This window comes from Arachis duranensis, chromosome 5 (assembly GCF_000817695.3).
Source record: "Arachis duranensis cultivar V14167 chromosome 5, aradu.V14167.gnm2.J7QH, whole genome shotgun sequence".
Classification (NCBI taxonomy): Eukaryota; Viridiplantae; Streptophyta; class Magnoliopsida; order Fabales; family Fabaceae; genus Arachis; species Arachis duranensis.
In genome coordinates, this window is record NC_029776.3 from 105,889,320 (window position 1) to 105,903,601 (window position 14,282).

At 34.2% G+C, this 14,282-nt stretch overlaps 3 protein-coding genes and 1 long non-coding RNA gene across 4 annotated transcripts; all 4 read right to left on the bottom strand.

Moving 5' to 3' along the window:
• Positions 1-589: 589 nt before the first annotated feature.
• LOC107491070 (uncharacterized) lies at positions 590-3,050 on the bottom strand. The gene is made up of 2 exons (XM_016111837.3): positions 1,924-3,050; positions 590-1,830 (listed from the first exon to the last, which is right to left on the bottom strand). The coding sequence occupies exons 1-2, from the start codon at positions 3,047-3,049 to the stop codon at positions 1,307-1,309; spliced, it is 1,650 nt and encodes a 549-aa protein (XP_015967323.2). The 5' UTR covers position 3,050; the 3' UTR covers positions 590-1,306.
• Positions 3,051-3,715: 665 nt separating this feature from the next.
• On the bottom strand, positions 3,716-4,214 carry LOC107490829 (uncharacterized). The gene is made up of 3 exons (XR_008009680.1): positions 4,189-4,214; positions 3,984-4,104; positions 3,716-3,879 (listed from the first exon to the last, which is right to left on the bottom strand). It is a non-coding gene; the product is annotated as an uncharacterized LOC107490829 (long non-coding RNA).
• Positions 4,215-4,760: 546 nt separating this feature from the next.
• Positions 4,761-6,138, bottom strand: LOC127747540 (receptor-like protein EIX2). The gene is made up of 2 exons (XM_052261552.1): positions 5,288-6,138; positions 4,761-5,062 (listed from the first exon to the last, which is right to left on the bottom strand). Exon 1 carries the CDS (start codon positions 5,922-5,924, stop codon positions 5,316-5,318), a length of 609 nt encoding a protein of 202 aa, XP_052117512.1. The 5' UTR covers positions 5,925-6,138; the 3' UTR covers positions 4,761-5,062; positions 5,288-5,315.
• Positions 6,139-7,094: 956 nt separating this feature from the next.
• Positions 7,095-9,923, bottom strand: LOC110272463 (receptor-like protein 6). Its single transcript, XM_021144034.2, has 2 exons — positions 9,713-9,923; positions 7,095-8,446 (listed from the first exon to the last, which is right to left on the bottom strand). The coding sequence occupies exons 1-2, from the start codon at positions 9,921-9,923 to the stop codon at positions 7,095-7,097; spliced, it is 1,563 nt and encodes a 520-aa protein (XP_020999693.2).
• Positions 9,924-14,282: the final 4,359 nt, after the last annotated feature.

The window sequence follows — 14,282 nt, forward strand, 5'->3', positions numbered from 1 at the left end:
AATTTTTCATGTACTTTCATTTTTCTTAGCTTGTTGGAAATTAAACTTGTGTTTTGTAATAAATAAAGTCTTAGACTATATATATGTAATTAAGACGCTAGAAGTGTTAAAACTGTAATAGAACTCTCAACAATGCAGCAACAATAAATGAAAGATTTCTGAGTTGGGAGAGAAAGAAACCGAAAGTGGTGTTGGTTGAGTCAGTAGCATACACCAGAAGCATTAAGTTTAATAAAAGTATAATATGCATATAAACAGAGTTTAGAATTAGTAAAAATTAATGATGAATAATACCTCAACTTGATTATAAATTGCTCTAAAAAGTATGGTATTTGATTAGCTTGACTCTAGTGAAAGCATTCTTAAAGTTTCTCATTAAACTTTAAAGCTTAATGTGTCAACAATGATGTATACAGTTTCTAACTCAAATTATAGACATCCTTTCAGCATTTTTCTTAGTTCATGTTAGCATTCACCTAAATATTTCATTAAAAAGAAAGATTTGAAGTTTTATGAATCCAAGAAAAATTGACATAAATCATTCATTCAACAAATTCTAAGCAATGGAGTATAAATTCTATTATCTGAAAATTCTGTCCATATATGATATCATACAATGCAATGCATACCTAAAAGAGGGTTTGATGTAGATTAATCCTACTTCCCAAAAATCCATTGCATCTTCCAAACCACTCATGACAGTAGAATCCCCTAATTCAACTAGTCCTAGATTTGTTTTGTAAACAATCCAAAGTCCAAACAATAAATTTAGAACCCCTCCCCTAAAGCCTTGATGCATTATGATTTCTACGTATCCTTTGGAATTGGAGGATATATAATCTGCCCTTAAAGCTAATGTGAACTTAGCTTATGATCTATGAACTGTGGGAAACTTGGGCACACTTTGAATTCTCTGAAGGACTCCTCTCCCTTGTTAATGGTAAATATTTGAATCATTTCATAGTGCAAAATACTCAGTTCTGAAAATATAAAGACGGGTAAGAAAGGAGATGTTCAGTTATATAATCACTTGGCATACCAAGCCTTCAATTTTCATAAGGCTGCAAAAGTTGGTCCAGTTGTTCCTTCAGCTGTGATCGCTCCTGCGCAAGTGATTGGAGATTTTGTAATTGTTTCAACTCTACAGCATGAAGTTGTTTGGTTCGAGCTTCAAGATTAATTTTTTCTTTTGACAAAGATAGAACTTCTTTGTCAAGCAGTTGTTTCCTGTGTTTAAGTTTTTGAAAAGGACTTTTCATTCTGTTCGATCTCAGCAAGTTCTTTTAGGAGAGCTTCCTTTTTTTCTTTAATTGGCACCCACTTTAATATCATTCTCTTTGACATCACAACCTTCCTCCGGGATGTCAGCATCCACTAATACTCCATTTACCACAATCTTGGATACATCCATATCAACCACGTTAACCTCCGGCGCAAGAGCCTTAATTTGACTTATAGCACGATCAAACCCTTTCCGAAACATCTCACCCACCTTTAGAGTTAATGCCTCAATCTTCTCATCGCGTCCCTTCAATTGAGACTGCAAAGTAGTTATCTGTTTTACCATTTCCTCTGACTCTTTTTCCTTCGCCTTCAAAGCCTCGGTCATGTCCTTCATACCCAATTCTCTACCCTTATCCTTCAATTGAGAAACCTCCACGTACTTCTCAAGACCTACAGCAGCTGACTCTGGCTTTCTTCTCTTTAAACTAATCTCCTTAGATTGAGCAACCTCGACCACATCATCTTTATCACCTTCTGTGGAAGGGTCGTCCTTCCCGGATGCCCTGTTCGCCAGAGATGCCGAAGTCAGGGTGAGAGCTTTCTCACCTAGCAATATAAATCAAACAACCATGAAAACATAAGCACAAAAAAAAAAAAAAACAAACAAAAACAAACACTACACCCTATCAATCTTATTACCTATATGATCCTCCACGGCATCCCTGTCTATGTCCGACATTCCCTTGCTGAGCGAGAAAAGAAAGGAGGTGCAGAGCACGTCAAGACGGCGGTCTTCTAAGTAGGGCAAGGGCAACATCCCGTAGACTTGATTCACGAGTACATGCACAGATAAGAACCTTTGCTCCTCCTCTTGTACCAACCCTAATTCAACTATTAAAATGCAAAGGGCTGGATCTCGAATGCTTTCTGCAAGACCACCGATGAGAACGCATACTTTGCTGTTGCCAAGGTCAACCACGTTCATTTCTGTGCACGTACCCTTAAAGTAGGATGGTTGGATCGCCTCACACAACTCATCAAGGACTTGATGGCGACGAACACGATAATCTTGATTATCCACCAGCAAAGCGTGTATTGAATATTTCACACGAGATCCTTTGGGAATACACTCCAAGTTCCATGTCAGCACGACACTGCAATTGCCTACATCCTCAAGGGACGACACCAGCACAAGGGGTGGGTGAAAATGACGATCAGAGAAAGAAAATGCGCGCTCCGGTTTATGCCACGTGGCAGTTCGGGGGTCGTAGGCACAGTCAATGCGTGGTGCGGACAAGGAATGGAAGAAGAGCTTATCTTTCAGCACGAAAGGCCAAGGCCAAGAAGGATGACGATCAGAGAGTACAGTTGGAGGAATGGACAAGGAATGCCATTTCCCAGAACGGGAACGTAAAATCCATAACCCCGTCCGACTTTCTCCCGGTGCATCATGCACCAACAAGTAAACGTCATCTTGAATGTTTGCAATGTAATTGTGGTGGCCGGTCGGTAGCGGAGGGATTGCGCCCGTCGCTACTGCCTCAGATATGTCCAACGTGTCGCCGCCGACATAGGAGATTTGGTAGATCCTGGTGCCAGAATCGCTTGGACCACCGAGTAAGAAAAGTTTCGAGTCGAAGATAAAGGGATACAACAAGCTGTTCTCTGGAAGCTCCAACTGGAAATCAAAGGGAGCCGGCTCAAGATGGGATTTCCAATCCCTAACCTCATTCTTCCCCAATTTTTCTAACTTTTCAATGCGTATGCCAAAGATTTTTTGGTCTGTGATCATCCACAGGCATGATGCTGTTTCCGCCGACTCCATCATCAACAATATGAACACAGAGAAGAAAGGATTTATTTGTTTGTTATATAGAAGGCAGACATAAGCTAGGGTTTCGGACTTTCAGTTATAGAAGATTGGATTTCCTCACCGAGCCAATCCTTTGTTCAAGATATGTCCAAAAAAAATTAAGATAAATCTAACTCAAATTATAAACATCCTTTCAGCATTTTCCTTAGTTCATGTTAGCATTCACCTAAACATTTCATTAAAAAGAAAGATGAGAAGTTTTATGAATCCAAGAAAAACTGACATAAATCATCCATTCAACAAATTTCTAAGCAATGCAGTATATATTCTACTGTCTGAAAATTCTGTCCATATATGATATCATACAATGCAATGCATACCTAAAAGAGGGTCTGATGTAGATTAATCCTACTTCCCAAAAATCCATTTGCATCTTCCAAACCACTCATGACAGTAGAATCCCCTAATTCAACTAGTCCTAGATTTGTTTTGTAAACAATCCAAACAATAAATTTAGAACCCCTTCCCTAAAACCTTGATACATCATGATTTCTACATATCCTTTGGAATTGGAGGATACATAATCTGCCCTTAAAGCTAATGTGATCTTAGCTTATGATCTATGAACTGTGGGAAACTTGGGCACACTTTGAATTCTCTGAAGGACTCCTCTCCCTTAAGATCAATGTTTACAAAGTCCACAAAATAAACCAGCTTTTGCACACACTTTAAAGGAAGTAAGTGAGTTGCTGCTTCTTCCTTGAACCTCCTTCTCCATATAATTCATTCCATTGTTTCAGCTCATTCATAACCGTTCCTTCGGATGCAAAACTAGCAGCCACCTGCATCGAAACGGATATTATTCATAAACTTATGTCCATGAAAGAAGACATATTCCAAAACTCTAAGTAGCAGGTTACAATGGTTTAATCGGTTCGCCATTTACCTGACTCTTTGCCTGTCTCATGTCTTCCATGTTTAAAGACCTCAGAGTAATTTGATGATCTTCTTTATTCTCTGAAGCATCTTCAGAGCTTTGGCCTTCTGTCTCATTTTTTCTTCTTTTCCTGATACAATATATATGCATTGATATTAGTTACCTCTTCAGCTCATAAGTCATAATTTTTTTTGCATGAGATAAAAGATGTTACCATATCCTTCTTTCTCTCCTGCTGTAATAACTCCCTAACTGGTTGATAAACCGCGTTGATGCACAAATTCTGTTCAAACAAATTAATCTCAGCATCAAATCACCACATTAATAAGGTATCTTATTAATGATAGATACCTTATTAAATTCTTGATAATTAACTCATGACAAAAACAATAAATTCTTGATAATCCTCTAACATTCCTCGACTCAGCCACCAAGGTATCTATCATCAAGGATCGTCCTCTAGTTCATCATCACTATGCTTACATAGCTATTATCTCTTTCATGGTTTGTTAGCGCGTCAATAAAGAGGTTTCACAATTTGAAATTTTTAATGTGTATAGTGGGATGAATAGGACGCATTATATTCATGTTTTTGGAAGAACTACTAAGTTAGAAATATATTTTGTAGCTTTTAACGTATTTTCTTATAACACACACTAGTGACACTACACTAAGGGGTCCCCATCGATCATGAAGCTATTATTGAAGGCAAACAGAAAGCTAAGAACTTAAAATAGTAAAGAAGCAGCCGAATTTGAAGTGAAGTACATATATACAGCACGCAAATAAATTCAAATTGAGTTATTACAACCTCATCTATCATGTAAAGATATTTGAAGAGTAATATATAGATTATTCTGAAAACAACTTACAACGATGAAGAGGTACTTACATCACTGGATTACATTACATTACATTATTCTGATTACTAGAAATATAAAATACCATAACCATAAACTAAGTTTGACGACAAAAAGTAATAGATTTTAGAAACTCAAAATCTTATTGAATATATAATCCAACAACTCCAACCCACTGCATGCATCTTGGTACTAGCATCCATCCCAGATTAGAAGTGAGGAGCGCATCTGCACCGAAATGCAATTAATTTTCTTAACCCACAATGAAAATAATAGTCGCCATAATTTATACGGTGGATTCTAGTATGTCTATGTTTATAGTAGCTACAGTGGTTATGCAAGTCTTGTTAAAATTAAAAATACATTATTGAATATTGGCATATACGAGGAAGAAGTAATTAAGTAAAGAAAAGAAACTAAGAATTTGAGAGAGAAGCTATTCTGAGAATGTACCTGCTAATCTTCAAGTCAATTGTGGAACCTACGCATATTCAATGCCACCATTAAATATGTAGTCTGCTACTTGGTTCAAGAATCTGAGATAAGCAATTCTCCAAGACCTCCAAAACAATAATGGGCCTAAAAGGCCCCAAAAGCCAATGAAAAATCCAAAACCCAAGCTCATGTATAATGCTTCATAAAAATCTGAATTGTCATCTGCATCATCATGTGGCTTTGTTGGTGTCATGTCTTCTGGACAAGTTTTGTTGAGTTGCTCACCACACAGATTAGGATTTCCTTCAAAGAAAGAGCCTCCAAAGGTATCCATGTGTCCTCCTGATGGGATTCTTCCAGAAAGATTGTTGTATGACAAGTCTAACACACCAATCCCATCAATTTGGGACAAATTTGAAGGAATTCTACCACACAAATCATTTATTGATAGGTCAAGGGAATCCAGAGAAGTTAGATTTCCAATTTGTGAAGGAATCTCTCCTTTTAGATTGTTTCTTGATAAATTCAGTTCATTTAATCCGACCAAATATCCAATCTCTTTTGGGATTTCACCGGTTAAATGATTACCAGAGAGATCAATGGCCTTAAGACTAAACTCTGGATCCTTGAACCAGTTTTCCACACCTTTCCACATTAAAGTTATGTTAACAATGTACTGACCAAGAGTAAGTCCATTTCCAAATCCATAATAATAACTAATACTATACGTATATATACGACTTCTGGTTTCAGTTATGTTAATCCTCCTTTTGGATATTGCAGTGAAATTCTTGATGCACGTTGGAATTCCATTTGATGTGCTCCAAGTAACAGAGATGCATAGAAAGATTTCCAGAGAAGTGATTTTCTGACATGCTCAACAGAATCAATTGTTGAAGGTTGTCACCAATCCAAAAGGGAATTGGCCCAGACAACAAATTTTTTGCCACATCCAACACAAATAAATTGGTGCAATTCTTCAGACTAGAAGGCAGTTCTCCCATCAAGCTATTGTTTCTTAAGACCAAAGCTTTTAATTTGTTAAGAGAGCCCATGGATGGTGGGATCTTCCCTGACAAACTATTATTGCTTAAATCAAGAAACAATAATGTGTTTACAGATCCCCAACAATCTGGAAGTTGTCCATTTATTTGATTGTTTGTTAAATCTAGACTGAGGAGTGAGCTTGTAGCAGTAGTGCTGTTGTCACACAACAGTGATGACACATCTGAAAATTTATTTTCAGAGAGAATCAACCACGTTGCCTGCCGCAAAAACGATGGAATTGCACCCTCAAATTGATTTGAACTCAAATCTAGATATGCTCTGGTGTCGGATAACCTTGGCGGTAAATTTGACATAGTACCTATAAAATTGTTGTGGGACATATTCAAATAATATCCTACAACTTGGAACTTATGCCAAAACCACTCTGGTACAGGCCCATGAATTCCCGCATCAGAAATATCCAGAAAACTTAAGTGATTTTGATTTTGTAGCCAACTTGGAAAGTTAGGACCCAACTTGCAAGATGCTAGACTCAAATATATTAACTGAAAAGGAGGAATCCATCCGGGGACAAACTTTAGAGATAATGAGTTGTGAGACAAAGGCAAGTATTTTAATTTGGAAAAGCTTGTGAGATGTGATTCAGTGATTTCACCCTTCAAAGAATTCCCTTCTAGGGACAGATATTCCAACTCAGATAACACTCTGATGCTTTTAGGTATCACGCCAGTGATTTGATTGTAAGACAAATATAGCTCCTGAAATATGTGTCTGTTGCACCATGATGAATTTTGAATGAATCTTGAAAAGTCCCCACTCAAGTTGTTATATGACAAGTATAGTGATTGTAGTGTGCAAATGTTTCCAAAGAAATGGGGAATCTCTCCTTGCAGATTGTTATGAGAGAGAGAGAGAGATATTCAAGAGAGTTCATTGCTTTGTCAAAACCTAGTGGAACAGGGCCTTCTAACAAGTTGTTATCAAGAGAAAGGGTGTGAAGATTGGCTGTGAAGTTGAAAATCCAGTGGAATATGTTTGATGATGTCAACAGGTTAAGGGAGAGATAAAGGCTAACAAGAGAAGATGAAGAATTCACAATGGAAGTAGATGACACGAGAAAACTTGTATCCGTAAGACTGCAATTTGACAAATCAAGCATTTCAAGGTTGGAGCTGAAGTTGAAATTTCCTTGAAACACTAATGAAGTGAGATTATTATAAGAAAGGTCAAGGCTCACTAGAGAAGGAAAGTTTGGGTAATGAGATTGTGACAAGACAATACTATTATGTGAAAGATAAAGCTCCCGAAGGTTAGAGCTGAAGTTGGACAACAATTGAAATGTGAATGATGTCAACATATTATAAGATAAATCAAGGATGGTAAGGGAAGTTGTGGAAGAATAGTTGGAATGAATATCAAACAAAAATCGAACATCATTGTCATAAATACTGCAATCGAACAACCTCAGTTCTGTTAAGTTTGGAATATGCTTACGAATCATTTGAAGCCACTGGTGAGAGTTGCCAAGACTCATTGAACTGAAGTCAAGAGTATTTAAAAAGGAGAGATTAGACACCCATTCTACACCTTTACTTTCGAGATCAAAGTCACCACCGAGCTTGAGAGTGTGCAGCAATGGAAGATCACCACTTTGAAAAGGGATTGCTCCTGAAAGTTCAAGATACCCTCGAAGACTGAGATATTGTAGTTGTCTCAAGTGTTTGAGTTGATATGGGATAAATCCATCAAGACCATTGTAGCTCAGATCCAAATACTGTAAATGTGTAAGATTCCCTAGTTGATAAGGAATACTCCCACGAAACTCGGAATATGACAGATTGAGATGTCTTAGCTTGGTAAACAAGCCAATGTGTTCTGAGATATTACCATCAAGAAAACTATTGGAACTGAGATCTAAATGTTGAAGATTTTGCAAGTCAATCAAGGTGGAGATATTAGGTCGACCAGATAAATAATGTGAATATGATCCACGGAGATGAAGGCGGAGTACATGACCTGTTTGGTTGCTGCATGTAATTCGCTGCCATTTGCAACAATCATTGTCCCTCCATGTTGACAGCATGTCCAAGGGATCAGCTATGCCTTGTTTGAAGCGGAGGAGTGCTTGCCTCTCATTCTCTAAGCATGTAACTTCCCCATGGATTAATCCTGCATCATACAACATAATAAGCACCACTAATAATGCATAATCCCATTTCTGAAAGTAATTGCTCATCGTTTCTAGTTTCTTTCAAATAACAATATAGAGAATTTTCTGTAATGTTCTCTACGCTTGCTCTCTTGGGAAACTCCAACTCCCAATATTCATATATATATATTGGAAAAAAGTGTATGTATTGGAAATATAATAACATTGGTAAACTTCCTTTGAAGGATGACTCTACACTTTAGACTTTATATAATGATGATAACATGACTTTATAATATGTTTCTGTGATTCATTTATATTTCGATCTTCTATGATTTTATGTCGCATTCTCGCTCTTAATAATTTTTTATGTCTTTCATTTCCTGCACATTCTCTTTGTGTAGGTACATATATACATGAAATAAAGAAAAATAATACATATGTCACTTTTTTTTATAGTTTTAGAAATAATAAGTCACCTTAAAATAAAAAGTGGAGCCCAGTGCAAAGACTTAAAAAGATTAATTCTTAGTATTTTATCACAAAAAAACAAAAAAAAAATCTATCAAACACGCGGTGAAGACTCCTTTGTATTGTAGTCAATAGGTAGGTTTTCTAAAAAAATATATTATATAACATATATGGACATTATTCATTTTTAGTTCTTATGTATATTTTCTACCCCATTTCATACGTTATAAAATTATGTAGATAAATAATGACAAATTAAAATGTTGAACCCCTTAATTTGATATGAAGACTTGGAAAAATTGTTAATTAGTTGTTGGTGTTTAGTGCTTACTCGCACAAAGTATATATCAATTATGTGTATGTGGTGAAGCTAAGCCCCCTTGTCTTTGTAATGCTAGTCTCTTTAGTCATTTTATTTAGGCTTTTTCTAGTAAACTAGTCCAAATGTTAATATTTTATGCATAAAACCTCATTTTATAGGATATTAATTTTATAGGATAAAATATTTTACTAGTATTTTATATGTAAAAAGGTTATTATGTATGTATATTTAAATAAAATTTATAACACTATATCACTGTTATGCATCAAAAAAATATAAAATGCTTAATACAATTAAGGTACTGGTATAATTGAGAAAGTCTAAATAATGTTAAATTAAACTCCAAGATGAAATATATTTGAATTTGAAAAAAATGTTGTCATCAATTATGTCAAATGAGGCATAAAATACAGAAATATTTTCCTTCCTCTAATAAGTAATAACAACATAAATGCAAAACGTAATAAAAGAAAATTATAAAAGATAGTGTTACGTGGAGGAGGTTGTAGGCAATCAGAGACTCCATCAGACACCACAACAAACATGTCTTTCTTGAATCCACTGTTACGAATCAATTTTCCAAGAAAAAATTCCTCTCCGTACAATAGAGTAGCATATGTCTCGTTCGAAGTTCCCCTCTCTCTCGAACGACTTTCTACTTTAGTGGGAGATTCAGCATAAGCGATGGCCTCCATTACCGCCATTGCCTCATTCCTCCTCTTTTCTTTCTCAATCTAACCTCATTCTTTCTCCCTTACTGCTCTATTTGCTTTCGCTTTCTTGCATTCGATTCAGAGGCAGTTGTAACCAAACAGTTTGTATTATGATAAGTTACCGCTAGATCTGTTTTTTGAAATTTATATATTAATTAAAATTAGAATTTATTTATAAATACACAACTTTGTAGATAATAACTAAAAAAGAAGTACTCCTCAACTTACTTCAATAAATCCCAAATTCCAGTCCATAATGGTGACTTTCGTGTAAATCTGTTTCTTAACTCTGGCATAATAATGACTTACACATAAAAGTTTTAAATTCTGGTTCTTGACCAATATATGGCCCAAGCACATAACTGTACTCATTAAAAATTAGAAAGATAAAACAATAATTATAATAAAAATTTATACCAAAAAATTAAGAAAGATGAAGAAGAGCTTTAATTAATTTTCTACCATGGAGCAGTGTAACTTGAAGCTGTCATTCACCGAATAATGGATTATAAAGGATTTTTCTCTAGTTATAATGAAATCAAACAACAAAATAAAGAGAGAACTAACCATCCTTCATTCGCATCATTCGCCGGCGAAGGAACGGCGGCGTTCTGCGATAGACGTAGTTCTACGGATCCAACAGCGGCGGTAGCCTCCATCACCGCAGTAGCCTCATTCCTCTTCTTTTCTCAGTCAATCTAGCATCTTTCTCCTTCTTTAGCCGTGCTTTATTTTTTCACCACCTTTTCTTCTTCTCTTCTATGCGATATCAAAAGAGGAAGTCTGGTGCCAACTACTCTCCCTATCTGAACTTGCAACTCTCTCTCATATTCTCTTTTTGAAAGTCCTAAAACAAAATCATTTTCAATTTGAATTTGAATCAAATCCCATCCAATTACTTTTTTGGATTGAAAACTGTCAGCTGTCCAATATTAAAAATATACACTTATCAATCATACATAGCTCCAGTGTCAAACACAGAATACTTCACTTGTTGAACAAAAACCACACCTGCATTCTTATTATATATTAATAGATTATGATCTATCTATATACGTACTTAATTTGTTTTTATTTCTCATATTTTCAATCCATTTAATCAGTTAGAAAATCATGCTGAAAAGTCACATCAAAATAAATTAAAAAGTTGAGTCTTGTGGAAAGACTTGGAATTATTAATGACTAGTCTTTTAGTGTGTAATAATTTAGACTAATTTATATATTAGCGTGTGAAACTGTGAATCAACTGATCTTATACAATTGTTTTATCAAAACTAAGGTGATGCTAATATGCTAAAAAAATATATATTATATAACATATAAAGACATTATTCATTTTTAGTTCTTATATATATTTTCTACCCCATTTCATACGTTATAAAATTATGTAGATAAATAATGACAAATTAAGCTTAATTTGATATGAAGACTTGGAAAAATTGTTAATAGTTGTTGGCGTTTAGTGCTTACTTGCCTTTTATTTTATCCTTGTACAACATGTTCCACCATTCACATTCAAAATGAAAGATATGCTATCCAGTTGTGACCCTGGTTGGGTTAAGAAGTTGATCGCGGTTGACTCTCTCTGGTTAAAGTTAAACTCCCTTCTATTTATTCATCTTTTTTATCCCCTTTGCTTCAACAATTAACCTGTGAAGGAAAAAACAGACACCAAAGGTTGAATTTTGTAGCCTCTCTTTACAACAATTAACCTGTGAATGTCGTTGTTCTGACCCATGATTCTGTTTATGTTTTATATTTCATTTTGGGTGTGATCTGTGTGTTCTGCAGCTGGAAAATCTCTCGGGCAGTTTGCTTTGTCACGCACAGTTGATTTCCTTTGTCTTCTCTCCATTGTATGGCCTTATCCCTTGTGTATGTGAAATATGAAGTTTGATTTTTTTTTCTTTTAATTTTTTTGCATCCCAGTATTATTATCATTTTTGGTTTTAAGAAATCCAGTTCAGGTAGTTTGAATCTATTTTTCTGCTTTGATTGGAAAAAAAAAAAACCTGCTACTGTTCTTTGTTCTTGTGATTATGTCAATGTTATGTTGCACTGGTTGCATTTATATATTAAATTCTTGGTTAGTTTCATAACTGTTATTTTATTTTATTTATATCTCTGGTTTTTGCATTTTAGTTTGTGTTCAAATTATATATTAATTACTCCCATTTGTTCTTGCTGATGGTCATAATAATGAATTTTTTTTATTTTCCCTCTCAAAACAATCATCTTCCCATTTCAAATTTCAAATGGATGCATCTGCGTTGCTTATAAATTTAGATGTTTATTTTTGGTTCTTTCAAATGGATCCTCAAATTTTTAAAGTCTTTGTTAGTATTTTGCTTGTTTCCCTACTGGATCACTTTATATTGAGTACTCTATTTGATTATGTGCTTCTGTTTGAATATGCAACACTGGAAGGTTCAGTAAAGATGAGGTTGTTAACTTTTCCTTTACTCTTTGAGAATTTTCCTTCAATGCCATTATTATTGTAATGACATCTCATTTTCTTTTCACTCCTTGATTCTTCAGGCTAGATATTTCTTTCAGCAACTAATTTATGGTGCTATTGCTATCATGCCATCGTGATAATCATTCCAACGTCTTTAAAGGCGGCATAAGTTGGTTATAAGTGTAACTAAGATTATTAAAGGTTTGAAATTAGCCATCTAGAATTGGTCTTTAAAGATTGTTGTATGATAAATTCAATTGATTTAGAAAAATTAAGTCAATCATGCTCTTTAGAATAGCACCTTAAAGACGGTTATGAGACAAGTCGATAGATTTCAATGACCTCATGTCTCTAATCATTTCAAAAATTTTGCCAAACAAATTGTTGTAGGAGAAATTGAGTCTAATCAATCTTGAAAGGAAAGATATTCCAGTATGAATTAATCCAAACAATAAATTATTCGATAAGTCCAAGTTGACTATATATATAAAATTACGAATGTAATCAAGTTCTCTTCCTGCATCAAAGAAAGAGAACTTAATTACATTCGTAATTTTATATATGTAATCAATTTGGACTTGTCAAATAATTTATTGTCTGTATTAATTCATACTGGAATATCTTTCCTTTCAAGATTGATTGAACTTAATTTCTTCTAGAATAATTTGTCCGGCAAGATTCTTAAAATAATTAGAGATGAAGTCATTAGAATCTATTGATTTGTCTCATAACTATCTTTGTGATGCTTTTTAAAGAGTATGATTGACTTGACTTTTTTAAGTCGCTTGAATTTATCATACAACATCTTTTAAGATCAAATAGAAACCAGTTTCAAATCTTTAATGTTCTTCGTTACACTGTCTGTGGAGCTCTACTTACAAAATATTGATTTGATGATGGTCCTCATCATGTTCCTAATTTTAAAGGCTATGAAAATGAGCTCTACTTACAAAATATTGATTTGATGATGGTCCTCATCATGTTCCTAATTTTAAGGGCTATGAAAATGAAGAGAGGGAAAATGACAAGCTAGTCAAAACATTGTTTTATTCAATTACATTCCTTAGCGTTGCAACTGGTTTCTGGAAAATGATTGGGTTTTTGTATTTCAAAAAGAATTGGAGGTATGTTTGTTTTGGATATGTGGAGAAGGTTGTTGGATCTATGTTGCAGTTGTCTTGAAAGTAGTCATGTTTGTAATTTTGAAGATTGATTTTCACGCTCTCATCCATGTAGCCGTTCTTAATCTTAAATAAGATCGTTGTGCTCTAGATCATTAGAGTTTGTATTTAAATATTTCTTCTGTTTTTGTATTAATTACCACTCGCATTTATATTAAAATTGCAAGTAGCTTATATATATTTCTGGTGCTAAAATATTTTGATCCATATTACAATTGCATAATATAAAAGTAAGGTAAATTTGAAAATTAACAACAATCTACTATGATTGGTAGCATGAGGAGAATTTTAACTTAATCAAAAAATACACTATAAATATAACAAATATAACAAGAATAAAAGAGAAAATGAATGGTAATAGATAAAGGTTAATTTAGCCCTAACTTATAGGAGAAATATTTTGTAGTTACTGCTACTACTTATTAAAAAAATAAAATCAGAGATTGATATTTTTATAATTTAATATTTTAAGTTTTAAGAATAAAAAAATTTAATTTTATTATCTAATTTAATTGAGAATTAATTTATATTTTATTATAACCCAAAATTTTCAAATCAAAACTCTAATTTTTTATTTAATTTTAACCCTAATTTTTACTCATCTTTACCTACATTTAAGGATGGAAACAGGATAAATCAGGTCATGCTCTTAACAGGTTTGACTTGTAATCTGTTATAGGCTTTTTTTTAAGTACTAAATCTGATCTACTA

Coding starts and splice junctions, on each gene's coding strand:
- LOC107491070 (XM_016111837.3), bottom strand. CDS start 3,049: ATGGAGTCGGCGGAAACAGCATCATGCCTGTGGATGATCACAGACCAA. Junction 1,831..1,923: donor TGCCGTGGAGGATCATATAG/GTAATAAGATTG, acceptor TTATATTGCTAG/GTGAGAAAGCTCTCACCCTG.
- LOC127747540 (XM_052261552.1), bottom strand. CDS start 5,924: ATGTGGAAAGGTGTGGAAAACTGGTTCAAGGATCCAGAGTTTAGTCTT.
- LOC110272463 (XM_021144034.2), bottom strand. CDS start 9,923: ATGGCGGTAATGGAGGCCATCGCTTATGCTGAATCTCCCACTAAAGTA. Junction 8,447..9,712: donor TTGCCTACAACCTCCTCCAC/GTAACACTATCT, acceptor TGTATGATGCAG/GATTAATCCATGGGGAAGTT.